General features: G+C 37.1%; 1 protein-coding gene and 1 pseudogene across 2 annotated transcripts; one reads left to right on the top strand and one right to left on the bottom strand.

The window, feature by feature from the left end:
• Nucleotides 1-3665: 3665 nt before the first annotated feature.
• Nucleotides 3666-6519, bottom strand: LOC103324579 (cysteine-rich receptor-like protein kinase 26). Its single transcript, XM_089048625.1, has 7 exons — nucleotides 5546-6519; nucleotides 5309-5437; nucleotides 5106-5233; nucleotides 4815-5025; nucleotides 4496-4733; nucleotides 4224-4374; nucleotides 3666-4137 (listed from the first exon to the last, which is right to left on the bottom strand). Exons 1-7 carry the CDS (start codon nucleotides 6369-6371, stop codon nucleotides 3808-3810), a joined length of 2013 nt encoding a protein of 670 aa, XP_088904751.1. The 5' UTR covers nucleotides 6372-6519; the 3' UTR covers nucleotides 3666-3807.
• A 4316-nt stretch (nucleotides 6520-10835) lies between these two features.
• Nucleotides 10836-16322, top strand: LOC103324568 (cysteine-rich receptor-like protein kinase 15; annotated as a pseudogene). Its single transcript, XR_016125292.1, has 6 exons — nucleotides 10836-12782; nucleotides 12891-13019; nucleotides 13095-13222; nucleotides 14962-15492; nucleotides 15614-15764; nucleotides 15851-16322. The product of XR_016125292.1 is annotated as a cysteine-rich receptor-like protein kinase 15 (transcript).
• Nucleotides 16323-21058: the final 4736 nt, after the last annotated feature.

The following is a 21058-nucleotide window of genomic DNA, read 5'->3' as shown; positions in this document are numbered from 1 at the left end:
GTAGTTTTTGGTAAGGACAAGAAGAACGGATTATGGATAGTTTTGAGTGTTTTGTTGAAAGTTTGTTACTTTCTTGTTATTTTGCTTGTAATAATACAATGTAAATTACTTTGACTTAAATGGAAGTTTACGTTCAATCTTCATGTTTCTTGATAATTAAATTTTTAGTTTTAGTTTTTTTTTCTTTTACCTCACATTCCCAAATAATAAAAAAAATAATAAAAAATAATTGGGGTGTGACACCAAAGCTTAGATATCAAAAGGAAGCAAGACAAGTCCAGTTAAGTCTGGTACATCCACATAAGGTTCTTCACATGTGGGGGTTCAGTTCTTGGCCGAACCAAATCGGCTAGGTTTCTTGTTTCGCAAACTTTTGGGCAAGTCCAATCATAAGTTTAGTCAAATTTGAACAAGGTACTGGAAATTCAGGGGTAAGTACCAATTTATATATTTTTCCCTGTACCACTCACAAGTGACATGGCAAGAGGAAAAAAGGGGGCAATGTGGGAGCAAAATAATTTGCTACCAATTAGCCACGTCATGGGATTGGATTTAGGCATAACCCAATGCGGGTTTGGATGTGCATTGGCCCAATACGGGTTTGCATGCGCATAAGCCCAACGCGAGCTCGGATGGGCATTGGTCCAATGCAGGTTCACATGCCTATAAGCCCAATGTGGGTTCACATGCGCATAAGCCTAATGCGAGTTCAGATGTGCACCATGAAGGGAATATTGTGGGAATGATGTTGTGTAAAGATTTTTAAAAACTATACAACCAAACTTTGAGAGTATAAATCACCTAGCATGCCATATCTAATATGAATCAAAGTAAGAGTGGAAGCATTAAATAAACTAAGGATTCATGCAAGTCTTATTTGGTCACAATCTTTATAAGTCTATGAAAGTGTGCACCAAAGACTCTAAATCTCATTTGAGAGAAAGATAAGATGTTCATACTCTTGGAGCAAATCATGAAACCAAGAATGGTGTTTAAGAAGAAGGAGTGGTCCTTTTGTTGTTGTCTCTCCAGTTAATGTTGATTTTCCACCTTGTAGCTATCCAAATAGGTACAAAGATATGCACCTCCCCAAAGCTCTTCACCAAGGATTGAATGGGATGAGAGAATGAGTAGACAACAAGTGAAGAGTGGTGCTAGCACCCTCACTTGATGTGATAGATTCAAGTGGTTAGGGAGAGAGAACTTGATGTTTTCTCCCTTCCAATTTCACCAACTTGAAAACCCTAGGATGATAAGATTCCATAGCTACACACTTATAGGATCAAAAATGTCATAAGAGTGACAAAAATGCCCCCAAGCCCTAGTGTAGCCACACCCCGCTTTTGTGTGTCATCTTTTGCTATCTTGGTCCAACACATTAATCCTATAATGTGTCACATATGTGCCTAAGTCTATATGGTCAAATTCCTTTTGAATTTCATATGGGACCTTTAATTAAAGTTTCATAACTTTAATTGAATAATTAATTAATCTAATTAATTTAATTACTCAAGTGACTTGACTAATTCAATCACACACTTGTCTAACGAGTGTTGATCCTAGTCATCCTTAGTTGACCATGTCAAGTATTGGGTCAGCTATTTGACTTTTGACTTTGACCTTTGACTTTCACATTAGATTTGACCTTTGACTTTCACATTAACTTTGACCAAGTCACAAAATCATTCATTCTCTTCATAATTTCCCAATCGATTGCTTTTAACTGTGCGATCTTATAGGTTTTAATTAGCGAGGCAGTGGGTATAAATGATTCACTCTGAATCAAGTGTGAATTGTATCTCTTCATACAATTCTCCCTATTGGCGAAGGCTAATTATAATTAGTCTTTACAGGGCTTCTACAAGCCATGAGTGACACCTAGTAGTATGTCATGGCTACCCAAGCTAAAAAGAATTCATTTAGAGAACCTAGTCAGTTTGTGATTACAATGCAATTCGATCATTCTCTAATTCAATACTCTATGTCATATTCTCGGGATATGTTAAACTTGTGTCATAATCCCTAATATGACATCTCTTAATTATATTATTTAATTTGATGAAATTGCAAACGTTCTTGTTTCAATTTCCATCCAATACTTTGGCCAAAGATTCATGAATCATATTTTTAGACTATTCTCTCTTCTTACTAAAAGCAGAGATTCCTTGTTGTACATTCACCTGTCTCTACGTACACACTGAGAATCATGAGGAACACCTTTAAGTCACATCATTTTGATACGACAGTATAATGCTCTCAAAGAGAAACAACATATACACAAGACAACTGTGATGTCTCAAGTCTAAGGATTAATTTGCATGATCACAACTTAGAATTCTTTGTTTAACACTTGTGAGTAAGACTTCCATATAAGAATTCTAGAGTTGATCGCGTTCAGTGGACTCTATCTTTTATAGAGCACCTACACATCTGTCTCAATGTCTCTACACGAATGACTTGAGACTAGTCATCTCCCAATTGAGCAGACATAATGTGTACCAGTTTTTGCGGGTCACCATTGTCCAATTGGTGATCCTATGACCAAGAACATTTTAGGATATGATATTTATATGTATGGAAAGGTCTCGTGCATCTAACTTCTTTAGATCACTTTCCATTTATATCTTAATCCATAGACTTGTTACTTTGTATACGTTATGTATTTAAAGCAACGTTCTTGCCCTTTTGATTATTATATATTATTTTCTTAGAAATATCTATTTTACATTGGCTTCTATGGTAAATATCTAACACGCCACTTAATGCGAGTTCGGATGTGCACCACTCAATGTGGGTCCACACATGCACGCATACACAATAGGCCCGATGTGGGTTAGTGGATATATTCAAACACTCGCACTCCCCAATCCACATGAATTGTGGGATAACATGAACACGGTTGGGGGTCGATCACGCACAACTCTCATTAACCGAAAATGGGGAAAGTGGGCATAGGACGTGCAAAGTGGAACTTGCATCCCAAGTTTGTCGTCAGGTATAAAGGTGAAGTTTCACAATCAATGATCTTGAGCAACCCATTTTTCTTGCTCAATTCACAAGTAACAACTCGTCTCCACTTATAGCTTCAATTGAATAGCTAGAATTTATTGCACCCTTCATAACTTTGAAGAGGCCATGTGGGTCTAGTATAGTGTCGGCTGATATCAGCCACACTTTACATTCCCTATGCTCTACGGGCGGGTCTGTACCAAATTAATCCAAAATTTATTGGCTTGTGTTGGCTTGTTTATTTGGTTGGTTGGATTTGGGTTGATTTGGTTTTGTTGAAAATTTGTTTCCAGTTCGGATTGATTAGTTTAGTTTGGCATTTGATACCAAAACGAATTCACTCCACCATGTCCCCTAACTATAATTCTACAAGTTCTTTCTTAATTTTAATTTGGCCTCCCAAAGAAATGACAACTGGTTTTATGCGGAGAAAACTTTTAACTTCAGCTGCAGTTATAGAAAGATATCAAGGATCTCATACACTTCCACAGCAAGCCATAACGTTGTAATATGGCTGATATATACTCAGCCCCACAAGCAAGCATATGGTTCAGTAAAATTTGAGTCCTTAATTCCTGACACATGCACAGAGCTTTTGATCAAAGTAACTTCTGTTGCCGCTCGAAAACAGAGAACTGCATGAAGATAAACAGGCATAACAGTGAAGCTAGGGTAAGCCATTTTATTCACGATGAACATACCAACTTGAAGCAAGAAGACACCAACTATAATGCTGACATAGCAAAGAAACCAAAATTTAAAGCCTAAATTTGTTACAGAATGGTTGGTACTCGACCATTAGCGAGGATATGGTTCAGTAATATTTGAAGGGTCATTTTCTGTGACATAGACAGAGAGGCTTTTGGATTGGTCTGACTCAGTCAGTGCAGATATGTCTGATCCAGTGTTGTGATGCATATAGAATGCAGGTTGTGAGGGTACTGGAAGTGCGAGAGACTGGCTGTTAAGCATGGATACAACTGAAGCCACGGTTGGCCTGTCCACCACATTCTCTTGCACACACAGTAAACCAATGTGGATGCATCTCATCGTTTCGATTTGTGAATTTGTCATCAACTCGGGATCTATGATGTTTTGAATTGTATCCTCCCTCCAATTTCTCCAGGCCTATAAAATACATCAATATATTCAAAAAGAAATTTTACCAAGGCAAAACAGAGAATATATAATGACTTTAATGTATTCATACTCACATAGGTTAATAGGTTCTCTTCATTCTCGCCATATTGGAAACTACCAATCTTTTTACCGCTTACAATTTCAAGAACTAACACCCCAAAACTGAAGACATCCGTTTTGACAGAAAAACGACCATGAATTACATACTCAGGAGCCATATATCCACTGCATGAATTATATTCCATCTATTAGACATGCAAGTTTTTTTTGTTTTTCAATGAAGCTTTCTGTTGTAAGGACAGCTCAATATGAAAGTATAAGTTAGCCATATTATCACAGTACTTACTAGGTTCCCCTAACTGTCTGTGTATCTCCTTGAGTTTGATCAATAACAAACAGTCTTGCCAATCCAAAATCAGCAATTTTGGGGTTCATATCTTCATCTAACAAAATATTGCTGGCTTTGAGATCGCGATGAATAATTCGAACCCGAGAATCTTCATGGAGGTAAAGAATCCCTCGAGCAATGCCTCCTATGATCTTGTAACGTGTTTCCCAATCCAAATGCTCGTGATTGTTTGGGTCTAAATACAATTTCATTAAATGAAATATGAACTTTTTTAATATTTAAGAAATTACTATAAAATATATGAAATAAAATGTACCAAAAATGAAGTGATCAAGACTTGTGTTAGGTACGTATTCGTAAATGAGAAGCCTTTCATCTGTTTTCAAGCAAAATCCTAGGAGCCTTACTAAATTCCGGTGTTGAAGCTGAGCAAGTAACATGACCTCATTCTTAAATTCTCGATCACCTTGTTCAGAATTTTTGGAGAGCCTTTTCACGGCTATAGGTTTCCCACTTAATAGCCTACCCTGAATGTTTAAAACAGAAAAATAAGGAAACCATGCTTAGATTAATAGATTTTTTCTTGTGAAAGCGATTGTTGTGTTACCTTGTAAACAGCTCCGAACCCACCTCGTCCAAGCTTATTTGCGTCCGAGAAGTCATCTGTTGCAGATCTTATAGTTTCAAAATCATATTGCAACGATTCCACCAGACTAACGTCTTCCAAATTCTCATCTGAAAAGGGAAAAATGAATTAGCGAACAGAGTTCCAAAACCTCAGATAAGACAAATAAACAGAGTTGAACTTACCTTGTTCAAGTTTTACCCTTCGTTTCCTTACTCTGAAGAAAAAGCATATGCTGCTGACAATAGTGACAAAAACAACCAAAACCACAACGATGATGATGACAGTTTGTTTTGTGTTACTCTTCTTTTTTGCTGAAAATCAGATGGGATATCTTATCAAAAGCCAAAACCACACCACACAACAGTAAGACATGGATCAAATTGAAGATATGCGAGGTAACCATACTATACCATACATACCTTCTTCAGGTGCTGGTGCTGCCGGAACTGGAGGTGAAATATCTACTAACGAACCGGCTCTAGACGCAAAGAAACTATAATTCTCATACCTTAAATTACAGCTGGGTTTAAGGACTCTTCCTCCATTCCTTCCACGGCAACATGTTGGAATATCTAAGATGGTCTTGTTAAGGCAATTGCTGCAGTTTTTCTTGTCCATGTCTGGAGTGCACTGAGCAAGCGCGTATATTGTTTCATCTCCAGGGACAGGTGCATGCCCTGCTGCAAATTTTTGAAGAGAATTCCCTGACGCAGCTCTGTCCCTTAAAATACCCAACAAGGGGGTAAGCACCGGCTCAAAATTTTGAGGATTTTTAGGAGGGTTTGGGCTAGGCACATACTCAAGAGGGTCCTCTTGTTTAATACCAAATATCAAGTTGTATGAGTATCTCACCATACAATCTTCTGCCCATATGATTGCTTCCTTTTGAGTTGAACAATTTCGCAAGAGAATATCAGTAGACTTGTTGAGACAAGCCTGACAAGAGTCCTGTGAGAGATCTCCTCTACATAATGCAATTGCATTGATCTTGTTGGAGTCTTGTCCCCTGGATGAATTGTAAAACCCGGAACTGTTTTGGGTGTTGGAGGAGAAGGAAGAGAGGAGGCTGTTGAGGTTCTCTTGGTACTTGTCACCTGCTGTGTAGGTGCCAGTATCAGAGCATTTCAAGCAGTACTCAGCTTTTTCTGTGCACACACCATCATCTTGGGCTATGGTGGGAGCAACAAGGTTAAAGATAATAATAGCAAGATTAATGAAGAAAAGCATTGATCTTGAGGAACCCATTTTTCTTGCTCAACTGACAAGTACAAACAACTTTATCTTAAAGGAAAGACAAGATGGTTTCTTGACTTAAAAATATACTAGGTCTATATGGTTTCCTGACCCTTAATTTGAGGTAGCGGTTGGGGTCCAATTTTGACCAATCCCAGATTTTCCTTCTTCAAGTCTTGTCTTTGAATTTTCTTCTGACATCGTCTTCTTTATCATTGGATTGGAAGATTCTGATGTGGGCCAACCGGAAAGAACAAAGCAATTACGATGTATATTCTTCCGTCAGTCCATCAATCAAAATCTCATGCAAAAATGTATTTTTATTTTAATATTTTAATATGGGCCCAACCCAAATTAATCCGAAATTTTATTGGTTTGTGTTGGCTTGATTGGATTTGCGTTTTGTTGAAAACTTGTTTCCAGTCTGGATTAGTTTGGCATTTGATAAATTGATACCATAACAAATTGGTTTAATTTGGCCTCTCAATTAAACGACAATTGGTGTACACAAAATATTTAACTCGACCTGCAGTTGTTCAAAGACATCAAGCACGCATATCAAGCAAAAACTGTCAGATAACAATGTATCCAGAATTGAAAGCAATGGGAATCTGCCTACTTTTAACCCACTTCATCACTCAAACTGAACCGAGGATAGACAATTCATCCAATTATTCTTTTGTGCAAAAGGTGATAGGAAATTAAGAAATAATTGAGTGTAAGAACTGCATGGGGATAAACAGGCATAATAATGAAGCCACGAGAAGCTAGTCATTTGAATTTGAAGCAAGAAGATACCAGGTGCTACAAAATCTCAAACCTAAATATGTTATGTTACAGTATGTGTACGTGTGACACCCAGGAAATTTTATGGTGCTTAAAAACTATTTATAAAATTTTGGAGAATTATTTTGGGTTTGTTAGAAGTGTACAAGACAATTTTTTTCTTTTTTTTTCTTGAGATCAAATGGTTATTTGGATGTGATTAAAGGAAAGTACATGTGTTTATGAGTTTGTAGTATTTTTCAGTGCTCGGTGAATTTTTGGAGATCTAGAAATACTGGAAATCAAGAAATGATGTGGCTAAATTTTGGGCGTCAGATTCTTGACTGGTAATCTGATCCTGCAACTATCCTTGGGCCAGGTAAGGGACACGTGTCATGCTGAATGTTGACCACTTTTGCCAGCTTAGCATAGGTGTCGCTGGAATAGGTTTGAAAGGACACGTGTTGGTCTCTTCTTTCCCCATGTGTGGGTTGGTGTTTCCGAAGAGTATAGAATGGGGAAAGGATGGTTTTTTGGGCTGGACAAGCGAGAGCGAGAGAGAGAGAGACAGCCAGCCCGCCCAGCCTTCTTCCTCCTTCAAACTTCTTTCTACCGTTAATTTCATTCTACAACTCCAATTCTTGCGCTGTTTTCGCCATTAGGATCGTTGGAACGACCTCTACAAGTTAAGGTAAACAATTCTTGGATTTGGTTAAGTTTCAATAGTAAATTTGGCTTACACCCTTCAAATTCAATTTGCCATACCTAAAACCCTTCACTTTTTGTTCCTAAAACCCTTCAGTAAAATGTTTATGTTATTTTCTTTTTATGAATTATACATGACTAATACTCCACTTTATAATTGTTTATGAATAAAACTGTACATACTAATTATGTTGAAAAAATAATGTAACTATTACTTGTTTGTTTTATGAAAAACATAATTTACCTAGTATAAAAAGTGTACATAATTATCTATTCCAAATAATGTACCTATACACATTTACAGGTATTTGTAAAATAATTTACTTGTGGGTAAATAATGTACCTATATTTTATATAAATTATTGTGTACCTATTTTTAATTATGAAAAATATACGCAATTACAAAGTAATTGACTTTGTTTTTTTTTTTGGTAAATAATATACCTATATTTTATATGTATATATTTATATTATATTTTTCATAGGTACATTATTGGATATGTAATTTACAGATTTTTTTGTTGTTGTTGTTGTTGTTGTTGTAATTTTAGGGGGTGAGATGTGAGAGGGAATGACAACTAAAAGAAATGGGGTGATTGATATGCTATTAATAGGGAGTATATTAATTACAATTATGGCAGTTAATGAAATGCTTGAAATAAATTATAAATAAAATATGAAGTTTAGTGGCAATGATGTAAAAACATAGAAATACTACGACCTCTTATATCATACTAGTCATTTAAATTTGAATTTGGGTTTTACACATAGATTTATAGAGCGATGGGTATATGTCTAGGAAATAGAAAATGTAGGGATCTATATTGGACAAGCCCAAGTTTCAAACACGGTTGAAACTAAGACGCTGACAAAGAAGGGACTGGTAGCTGGTTTGATTTTTGAGGAGACTTTGATTATCTGGAAGTAAATTAAAGTCCTCCACGATACTTTATTCCACGCTTAAAAAGTTCGCATCTCTAGCTTGATTGACGCTTCTTCGTTACCAGCATCTCTAGCTTCATTGACACTTCTTATAAGTTATATACTCTCTCTCAAGTCAACAAGCCAATATTCATTCTCAGTCTTTACTCCTTTGGTTTGCGATGCCCTTTTTACTTTTTGGTAAATTACAAAAATTATTTAGAAGAAAATTGAATAAAATTGATGTAGTGCTGCGTCAAAAATGAATGCTAAATTACATTATTATATATAATTTCATAAATGTAGTTTCCATGCATGCATTTATCTGCAGGCACTATCGAGGATATACTTGGGTGATCAGTGAAAGCTCATCTTCTGGTGCTTTAACAACAGAGTTGCCCTTGGATAGATCTGACCCGGTTGTCACCTCTGAATTACGTTGACATCCCGAAGACACGTCAGATCCAACACTACTGTGCAAAAGGAAAGCTGGTTTTCAGGGCACTGGAAGAGTGAGAGAGGAGCTATTGATCATCATAAGTATAGAAGCCATGGTTTTCCTATCAGCTATATTTTCCTGCACACATAATAACCCAACGTGGATGCATCTCATAACTTCTTCACTTCTTGAATTAGTCCCCATTGTGGGATCTATTAGATTTGAACCTGTCCCTTCGCTCCAACTTTTCCATGCCTGCAACCATTAATTTGTCAATTAAATTTGTAGAAATATAATCAGAGATTAAAAAAAAAAATTCTGTTATTTTCCTTTTTACTTACATAGCTCAGAAGATATTCCACATTCTCTCCATGACGAAAACTCTTTCTTTGTCCACTTACTATCTCTAAAACTAAGACGCTAAAATTAGACATCCGACTTAATAGAGAAGTGTCCATGCATCACAAACTTTGGAAGCATATAGACACTGTATATCAATAACATAAAAGTTGATTTTGTTAGTAGTATGAATTGGATTATTAATAGAGAAGTGTCCATGCATCACAAACTTTGGAAGCATATAGACACTGTATATCAATAACATAAAAGTTGATTTTGTTAGTAGTATGAATTGGATTATTGATATAGATTAACGCACACAATTGTCACATAAGCCATCAAGCCTCGCTAAAATGTATATATACATATACTAAAGTTCAATCCAACTCTACGCTGTATTTAAGCACAGTGTAATGACGGAAATGCCCTCTTTTTACTATTATTTTCAATTTTGTTTTCTCATCAACACAGTGAATTGTCGAAAATGTTCTCCACTTAACCTTTTCTGCTATTCCCTTTTTGCCCCTTCTCCTTCTGTCTTTCTTCCCTGCGAACGCGTTTCGTTCGCTCGAGAAGGAGTTCATTTCGATTGATTTGAACTAGTTGGTTGGCTGGGGCAGTGATGGAAGATTTGCGTTCACTATTAGAGATGCTTTGGCGGCCGTTGATTAAATAGACTGGGGTTATACTTTTGTCCATCATATTAATAGAATGCTTGATGTACCTAAATTGTTGTGTTGTCTTGTTGGATTTTTGAACTTAATTATGTGATAATAATTATTGTCTTCACTCAAAATTTTTCATTTATCTACACTAACACCTGTCATTTTCCAAATTTGTACCAACATAGTTAAAACCTCCGCAGAGGATAAGAAAGAACATAAGCCACCTCTACAGCAAAGCTAACAAGAGAAAGAATCCCTTCTAACAGAGATCAAGGTTGAAAAATCCTCTTCCATCACCTAGTAGCATATATATAAAGACCTATCCAAACTCTTTTGAACAATGAGCAGCTCAATATTACCGATATTTTGATGTTTTGACTTCTACTTGATTTATTAAAGGGTTAATTACAGTTTAGTACCATATGGTTACATCCTTAAGGCATGTTAGTCCATCTCTTTTCGATTTTAACAATCACATACCTTGGTCTTTAAAATTTATTACAATGTGGTTCATTGTTAAGGTTTTTGTCAAATCTCTCTTTACGTGCACGGTGGGTCCACATTTTTAAAAATTTTAAATTTTAAATTGATTAAAATATGAATAAAATATTAAAAACCAAAAATATTTAAAAAAATCTAAAAAATTAATAAAATCTCTCTCTCTCTGCAACGAACCCCGAACCCAGCTCTCTCTCTCTACCCTTTTCTCAGTTTTCTACCGATGTCCAGCAGCGCTGTTTGGATGTTCCCCTCCAAATCCTGCTTCTCTTCTCTCCTCAACGTCGTCTCCACCAACCCTTTTGACAATGGCTTTGATTTGGGCTGCGACAGTGGCTTTCTCAGCTCCTTCCAGGGAAACCAACCTTCCAATTCCTTTGCTTTGATGGGTTTCACAGCCATCAATTCTCAATCTCAGATGGGTACTCCCGAATTGAGTTCGAGCGTCGAGTTCCCAACGACTCGGTTGCTGTCAACGCCCAACAACGACACTGAGCTCGATGGCAACTTCAGCCTTACGGGCTTCCAAGGCTTCGATGGCTCTGGGGGTGCTCAGCTACTCAACAGGGCTAAGCCACTGAGACCCCTTCACGTATTCCCTCCCGTGGGTGCTCATCCCACTCTCTTTCAGAAGGGAGCGGAACTTCGTCAAAACTTCGCCGGTGACGGGACCGATAAATTGGGGAATTTGGAGATTTCGGGGACCGCCACCACCACTGCCGTTGGCTCCGCCGCCGCCGAGAGAAGAAGACAGTGCTGAAGAGGATGTGGAAGGGCTTGGGCTTCTTCTGGTGTCAACAACAGAGGTGGGCTCAGTGTTGCCCACATAGCAATTCTCCTTGTTGCTGTTTTGATTCCACTTTTGCTGCTGCTGCTGCTGATTGTGGTGGTGGTGGAGATGTTGATTTTGCGGGGGCTGTGGCTCTGAAATTGAAGAAGAGAAATCTAACACCCCGTTCCCTTGAAACTGCTCAAAGGATAAGGGCATGGCCTTCATCTAACAAAATAAACACTGACCCAAATACACACAAACCCAAGAACCCAGCAACCTCCAGTTTTTTCAAGACCAACACAGAAAGAGAGAGAGAGAGAGAGAGAGAGAGAGAGAGAGAGAGAGAGAGAGAGCTGGTGGTGGTGTCATGGGGTAGAGAGCAGGGAGAAGAGAGAGCTGGGTTTTGAAATCGTTGCAAAGAGAAAACGCGCAGAGAGAGAGAGAGAGAGATTTTTATTTTTTTTGGTTTTTAATATTTTAATCAATTTAAAATATGGGTTCCTCAAGATCAATGCTTTTCTTCATTAATCTTGCTATTATTATCTTTAACCTTGTTGCTCCCACCATTGCCCAAGATGATGGTATGTGCACAGAAAAAGCTGAGTACTGCTGGAAATGCTCTAATACTGGCACCTACACAGCAGGTGACAAGTACCAAGAGAACCTCAGCAGCCTCCTCTCTTCCTTCTCCTCCAACACCCAAAACAATTCCGGGTTTTACAATTCATCCAGGGGACAAGACTCCAACAAGGTCAATGCAATTGCATTATGCAGAGGAGATCTTTCACAGGACTCTTGTCAGGCTGGTCTCAACAAGTCTACTGATATTCTCTTGCAAAATTGTTCAACTCAAAAGGAAGCAATCATATGGGCAGAGCCTTGTATGGTGAGATACTAAGACAACTTGATATTTGGTATTAAACAAGAGGACCCTCTTGAGTATGTGCCTAGCCCAAACCCTGCTAAAAATCCCCAACAGTTTGAGCTGGTGCTTAGCCCCTTGTTGGATATCTTAAGTGAAAAAGCTGCGTCAGGGGATTCTCTTAAAAAATTTGCAGCAGGCCATGCAACTGTCCCTGGAGGTGAAACAATATACGCACTTGCTCAGTGCACTCCAGACATAGACAAGCAAAATTGCAGCAGTTGCCTTAAACAGTCCGTCACAGAAATTCAAACCTGTTGCGGTGGAAAGCAAGGAGGAAGAGTTCTTAAACCCAGCTGCAATTTAAGGTATGAGGTTAGTCTTTTCTTTGGGTCTACAGCCAATTCGTTAGTAGATATTCCAGCTCCAGTTCCGCCAGCACCAGCACCTGAAGAAGGTATGTATGGTATAGTATGGTTACCCCGCATATCTTCAATTTGATCCATGTCTTACTGTTGTGTGGTGTGGTTTTGGCTTTTGATAAGATATCCCATCTGATTTTCAGCAAAAAAGAAGAGTAACACAAAACAAACTGTCATCATCATCGTTGTGGTTTTGGTTGTTTTTGTCACTATTGTCAGCAGCATATGCTTTTTCTTCAGAGTAAGGAAACGAAGGGTAAAACTTGAACAAGGTAAGTTCAACTCTGTTTATTTATCTTATCTGAGGTTTTGGAACTCTGTTCGCTAATTCATTTTTCCCTTTTCAGATGAGAATTTGGAAGACGTTAGTCTGGTGGAATCGTTGCAATATGATTTTGAAACTATAAGATCTGCAACAGATGACTTCTCTGACGCAAATAAGCTTGGACGAGGTGGGTTCGGAGCTGTTTACAAGGTAACACAATGTTGTGAAATTATTGCAAGCGCACAATTCGTACAAGTAACATAGAAATAAGTAGAGTGTCGTTCCTACGAAGACTGTAATTTCCTATTAACTACCAATTATGATTAATTTAGAAGTTTATTTGAACAGTTAATTAAGAAGATTGATTGATTCAAGAAAGCTAATTATGAAAAATAACAATTTAATTAACGATAGAAAATTAAGATGATGAGACACTAGAGCATCCGATTTCACCATAACCAATTCTACTTAATTCTTATAGCCAATTAACCCTAATTACTATCCCTGTTGACAGTTGGTTTCTCCTAATTCATTCGATATCCCCTCTCGGGCTCAACCAAAAGTATTCTCAATTAACAACCCATTCTCTCTCGAGCAACGGATTTAGAAAACCAATAACCCATTAAGTTCTATGAGAACCTACAAGAAAACTGCATGAGTCATGTTAGTCCCTCTCGGGCACTCATTCAAGTCATGGTATTTGTTACAAGAAGCAAACACCAAACATCTCCTCTCGGTCTCCGCTTGGATCATCAATTAAATATTAGCTAGATATTTAAATCATTAAGAACAGTAACAAATACTCAACATGGGATAATAATAAGGAATTAATATAACTATAAAAATTGAGTATTCATGGTTAGGCTACATCGTAGCCCTAACAAGGGAAATTAGTTCATGACAGAAGAAAATATAAACAAGAGAATTATTGTCATAAAACCAATTTGGCCGATGGACTTGATCTTCAGAATCTTCATAGGAACACCTTCAAAAGCTCCTCAAATAATGCAGCAGCAAATTCTTGGCTTCCTCTGATATTTCTCTGGTTGTATGAAAGTTGGTGGAAAAATATGGTAGAGAAAACGATGGTGGAAAAAGATTCTTTGGCTATTAGGTTAAAGCTTTGTATTTATAGGCCAAGGGACTCCTCCAAAAATAAGGAAGATAATATTTATTTAGGAAGGAAAGGAAAAATAGGAATGTATGAGAAAAACCAATACCTATTCTCAAAAGGAAGTTACATGCGGCTTCAAGTCAAAGAGGGAATTGGCTTTGGGGTTTTAAAGGAAAAATAGGAAAGTATGCTCAAGGGTCCAGCCGATACCCACGCTTTGCTCCAAAAGTAGCTGACCATGGTGGCTCAATCAAAAAGTTAACCAACAATTGTTTCACAATTGTTAAGCCAATCAGCTTTTAATGATGAAAATAGTGCAATTCATTCATACTGACCATCTCATTATTTTGTCATCTAGCATCTCTTGCAATTGCTCAGATGATGCAACCCACCATTTCTATAGTATCAGCAATTTACGTTGGGTTCTTCTTCATGAGAGAGGCATTAATGTGATGGTAAGCTTCTCTAATTCAATCTCTCTGGCGCTGGTCACTGAGACCAGTTGTGGATATAAATTGACACTTGCACAGATGCACCCCAGGTGTTTGATGAAATGACAGAGTGACTTCTTGAGATTTTGTTGAGATGATAACTCCACCCATTTTGATCCCTTAAGCTTCCAAAATTATAGTTTTTGCTCCAAAGCCTTGCTAGGTATGATTTCCTACAAAATCTTCACCAAGCACATTAAACTAACCAATTTCACATGAAAACAATGCAAATAAAGACAGATTATATATGCAAAATATGAATATATCACACAACAATCGCTTTCACAAGAAAAAATCTATTAATCTAAGTATGGTTTCCTTATTTTTCTGTTTTAAACATTCAGGGTAGGCTATTAAGTGGGAAACCTATAGCCGTGAAAAGGCTCTCCAAAAATTCTGAACAAGGTGATCGTGAATTTAAGAATGAGGTCATGTTACTTGCTCAGCTTCAACACCGGAATTTAGTAAGGCTCCTAGGATTTTGCTTGAAAACAGATGAAAGGCTTCTCATTTACGAATACGTACCTAACACAAGTCTTGATCACTTCATTTTTGGTACATTTTATTTCATATATTTTATAGTAATTTCTTAAAAGATTAAAAAAGTTCATATTTTATTTAATGAAATTGTATTTAGACCCAAACAATCACGAGCATTTGGATTGGGAAACACGTTACAAGATCATAGGAGGCATTGCTCGAGGGATTCTTTACCTCCATGAAGATTCTCGGGTTCGAATTATTCATCGCGATCTCAAAGCCAGCAATATTTTGTTAGATGAAGATATGAACCCCAAAATTGCTGATTTTGGATTGGCAAGACTGTTTGTTATTGATCAAACTCAAGGAGATACACAGATAGTTAGGGGAACCTAGTAAGTACTGTGATAATATGGCTAACTTATACTTTCATATTGAGCTCTCCTTACAACAGAAAGCTTCATTGAAAAACAAAAAAAACTAGCATGTCTAATAGATGGAATATAATTCATGCAGTGGATATATGGCTCCTGAGTATGTAATTCATGGTCGTTTTTCTGTCAAAACGGATGTCTTCAGTTTTGGGGTGTTAGTTCTTGAAATTGTAAGTGGTAAAAAGATTGGTAGTTTCCAATATGGCGAGAATGAAGAGAACCTATTAACCTATGTGAGTATGAATACATTAAAGTCATTATATATTCTCTGTTTTGCCTTGGTAAAATTTCTTTTTGAATATATTGATGTATTTTATAGGCCTGGAGAAATTGGAGGGAGGATACAATTCAAAACATCATAGATCCCGAGTTGACGACAAGTTCACAAATTGAAACGATGAGATGCATCCACATTGGTTTACTGTGTGTGCAAGAGAATGTGGTGGACAGGCCAACCGTGGCTTCAGTTGTATCCATGCTTAAGAGCCAGTCTCTCGCACTTCCAGTACCCTCACAACCTGCATTCTATATGCATCACAACACTGGATCAGACATATCTGCACTGACTGAGTCAGACCAATCCAAAAGCCTCTCTGTCTATGTCACAGAAAATGATCCTTCAAATATTACTGAACCATATCCTCGCTAATGGTTGAGTACCAACCATTCTGTAACAAATTTAGGCTTTAAATTTTGGTTTATTTGCTACGTTAGCATTATAGTTGGTGTCTTCTTGCTTCAAGTTGGTATGTTCATCGTTAATAAAATGGCTTACCCTAGCTTCACTGTTATGGCTGTTTATCTTCATGCAGTTCTCTATTTTCGAGCGGCAACAGAAGTTACTTTGATCAAAAGCTCTGTGCATGTGTCAGGAATTAAGGACTCAAACTTTACTGAACCATATGCTTGCTTGTGGGGCTGAGTATATATCAGCCATATTACAACGTTATGGCTTGCTGTGGAAGTGTATGAGATCCTTGATATCTTTTAATAACTGCAGCTGAAGTTAAAAGTTTTCTCCACATAAAACCAGTTGTCATTTCTTTGGGAGGTCAAATTAAAATTAAGAAAGTACTTGTAGAATTAAAGTTAGGGGACATGGTGGAGTGAATTCGTTTTGGTATCAAATGCCAAACTAAACTAATCATCCGAACTGGAAACAAATTTTCAACAAAACCAAATCAACCCAAATCCAACCAACCAAATAAACAAGTCAACACAAGCCAATAAATTTTGGATTAATTTGGTACAGACCCGCCGTAGAGCATAGGGAATGTAAAGTGAGGCTGATATCAGCCGACACTATGCTAGACCCACATGGCCTCTTCAAAGTTATGAAGGGTGCAATAAATTCTAGCTATTCAATTGAAGCTATAAGTGGAGACGAGTTGTTACTTGTGAATTGAGCAAGAAAAATGGGTTGCTCAAGATCATTGATTTTGTTCATTAATCTTGCTATTAAACCTTGTTGCTCTCATCATAGCCCAAGATGATGATGCCTTATGCACAAAAAGAGCTGAGTACTGCTGGAAATGCTCTGATGATGCCACCTACACACCAGGTGACATGTACCAAGAGAACCTCAATAGCCTCCTCTCCTCCTTCTGCTCGAACACCCAAACAATTCATTCATGGGAAAACACCCCAACAATGTCAATGCAATTGCATTATGCAGAGGAGACCTCTCACATGACCTTTGTCAGGCGTGTCTATTGGTAGGATCGAATTGCATTGTAATCACAAACTGACTAGGTTCTCTAAATGAATTCTTTTTAGCTTGGGTAGCCATGACATACTGCTAGGTGTCACTCATGGCTTGTGGAGGCCCTGTAAGGACTAATTATAATTAGCCTTCGCCAATAGGGAGAATTGTATGAAGGGATACAATTCACACTTGATTCAGAGTGAATCATTCATACCCATTACCTTGCTAATTAGAACCTATAAGATTGCACAGCGAAAAGGAATTGATTGGGAAATTATGAAGAGAATGAATGATTTTGTGACTTGGTCAAAGTTAATGTGAAAGTCAAAGATCAAAGTCAAAAGTCAAACAATTGACCTGATACTTGACACGGTCAACTAAGGATGATTGGGACCAACACTCGTTAGACAAGTGAGTGATTGAATTAATCAAGTCACTTGAGTAATTAAATTGATTAGATTAATTAATTATTCAATTAAAGTTATGAAACTTTAATTAAAGGACCCATATGAAATTCAAAAGGAATTTGACGATATAAACTTAGGCACATATGTGACACATTATAGGATTAATGTGTTGGACCAAGATAGCAAAAGATGACACACAAAAGGGGGGTGTGGCTACACTAGGGCTTGGAGGCATTTTTGATCCTATAAGTGTGTAGCTATGAAATCTTATCATCTTAGGGTTTTCAAGTTGGTGAAATTGGAAGAGAGAAAACATCAAGTTCTCTCTCCCTAACCCCTTGAATCTATCACATCAAGTGAGAGTGCTAGCAACACTCTTCACTTGTTGTCTACTCATTCTCTCATCCTATTCAATCCTTACTGAAGAGCTTTGGGGAGGTGCATATCTTTGTACCTATTTGGAGAGCTACAAGGTGGAAAATCAACATTAACTAGAGAGCCAACAACAAAGGGACCACTCCCTCTACTTGAACACCATTCTTGGTTTCAAGATTCGCTCCAAGGGTGTAAACATCTTATCTTTCTCTCAAATAGGATTTAGAGAGTCTTTGGGGCACACTTTCATAGACTTATAAAGATTGGGACCAAATGAGACTTGCATGAATCCCTAGTTTATTTAATGCTTCCGCTCTTACTTTGATTCATATTAGATATGGCAAGCTAGGTGATTTATACTCTCAAAGTTTGGTTCTATAGTTTTTAGAAATCTTTACACAACATCATTCCCACAATATTCCCTTCATGGTGCACATCTGAACTCGCATTGGGCTTATGCGCACGTGAACCCACATTGGGCTTATGCGTATGCGAACCTGCATTAGGCCAATGCACATCCAAACCCGTATTGGGTTATGCCTAAATCCAATCCCATGACGTGGCGAATTGGTAGCAAATTATTTTGCTCCCACATTGCCCTTTTTTTTCTCTTGCCATGTCATTTGTGAGTGGTAGAGGGAAAAATATATAAATTGGTACTTACCCCTAAATTTCCAGTACTTTGTTTAAATTTGACTAAACTTATGATTGGGCTTGCCCAAAAGTCTGCGAAACAAGAAACCTAGCCGATTTGGTTCGGCCAAGAACTGAACCCCCACATGTGAAGAACCTTATGTATTGAACCTTATGTGGATTTACATGACTTAACTGGACTTGTCTTGCTTCCTTTTGATATCTAAGCTTGGGTTTATTCTGATTATATATTTAATTTACTTGTCTTACCTGGGTGAGTACTAAAATAAGTACAACCACCTTTGCTATGGGTTCTCTTAGATGTGATTTGTCCGGTCATTCCAAGTTTCAAATCTATTCCGATCCTATCTTGTATTACTAGTTGAGTTCATCGGGATAACACTATCTTTTTTCAAAACTAAAATAGGATTGGAGTTTCTGTTCTTCAAATAAAACTATTTTTTGAATTTGAAATTCTGCACAATTATCTGAACCAACAGAGCTATTCTGACTAACGCTATAAAATAAGGGTCTGAGGATGGGTTTTAGGTACCTGGATATCTTGACTCACAAGTGTAGGCTAAAACTTGATTTCTGTCTTTGCGCTGACATCCTTCGATTCGTTGTGGGGACTCACCAGATTGTGTCAGAAAAGAAAGAGAGGGTCCTAGACCTTCTCGCTTGAACATAGGTGATGCTGGCCCTTCATATTAAATGGGGGAAAACCCTGGGCCGTCACGTTTCAGACATCGTCACCTGCACTCTGATAGGGACAAAGAGACTTTTCCATGGACAAGTTATTATCAGATGGAGAGGGAAATAGACTCACTTAAGGAAACTTTGACTCGCCTTAAAAGGGATCTAGTATATGCCGAATGTGTTGTGGCTCTTGCTCACTTTGAGGGGATTCGTGACAACTTCCAGTAAGGGATCAACTACTTTTGTGACAAAGCCAAAGCAGATTATTCGTTCGTTGATTGGGATAACTTCCTGAGATAGACAAATTAAGTTAGGGAGTAATAAGTTGTGTTTCAATTCCCAATCCTCACTGGAGTTCTAGTGGGGTGAGTCCAACTAGTTAGTTGTCTAATATTCTATTTCGTAGTATCCGTTTGTTTTATTTTGCTCCGGCCTATGGCCTCTTATGATTTCTTGTACCTTCGAGTTTTTGAATAAGGTCAGAAGGATTCTACTTCCCATTTGGTTTCTCACAATGTGTGCAAGTTTAAGTGTACTTCAATTCCCTTAGGACTATCTTGGAATTAGAATGGGCCCGATTGACTAACTCTAGAGGATTGATAACTTTAGGGTAGTGTTGGGATCAGCATGGATCCTATTGATTTCCCCCAAAGGATTGGCAACTTTTAGGTGACATTAGGATCGTCATGTATCCAATTGACTGCCCTCAAATGATTGGTAACCTCAGGGTAGTGTTGTGATCGGCATAGATTCTATCGATTGGCCCTAGAGTTAGTTGCGCAGCTATACTTTTGACATCGTATGTAGTTTATAAAAAATAAATATAAACTTAGTATCTTTAGGTCAATAAATTTTTTTTTAAAATTTCTTTTTAGCAATTAAGTAATATCTTATCATTTTTTAGTCACTTTCATTTGTAATTATGTTTTAATTATTACTTTGTTAGTGAATAATTAATATTAAATATTTTAATTAACTTTATAAATTATATTACTTAATAAATATTAATTAATTTTTTAATAAAATATTTAAATACTAATTATTCACTAACAAAATAGTAATTAAAATATAATTATTAATTAAAGTAATTAAAAAAGAGAAATCCATATTACGCTATTGAAAGGTAGAGCCGCACGTATAGCGGCTATACCTGTGAAAGATACCTCTAATAGAGCATAGCCGCGTGGCTATAGGTTTGAAATATTCTACTTGTGGTGTAATTAAGTAATGACTTATCATTTTTTAGGTACTTTCATTTGTAAATATGTTTTAATTATTATTTCTTTAGTGAATAATTAGTATTAATATTTTAATTCACTTTTAAAATTATATTACTTAATAAATAGTTATTAATTTTTTTCTTCAATAAAATATTTAAATACTAATTATTCACTAACTAAATATTAATCAAAACAAAGCTACAAATTAAAGTAATTAAAAAAGAGAAATCCATATTATGCAATTTAAAGGTATAGCCGCGCGGCTATACTTTTGAAACTTTCTATTTAGGGTATAGCCGCACGGCTATACTGTTGAAATATTCAGGGCACCTATACTGTTGAAACAACTCATTTTGGTTAGCTACTATCTGTAGCTTGCTGTGTTTTTGCTTGGTCTTGTGGAAGTGTATGTGATTCTTAATACGCGTGTTTGATCGATACATTTGATTGATCCTTGGTTTTGGCTTTTGATAAGATATCCCATTTGA

The sequence above is a fragment of the Prunus mume genome, linkage group LG3 (genome assembly GCF_029339155.1).
Source record: "Prunus mume cultivar Tortuosa linkage group LG3, ASM2933915v1, whole genome shotgun sequence".
NCBI lineage: Eukaryota > Viridiplantae > Streptophyta > Magnoliopsida > Rosales > Rosaceae > Prunus > Prunus mume.
Note: the sequence above shows the minus strand (reverse complement) of the source record. Positions and strands in the feature narration are given on the sequence as shown.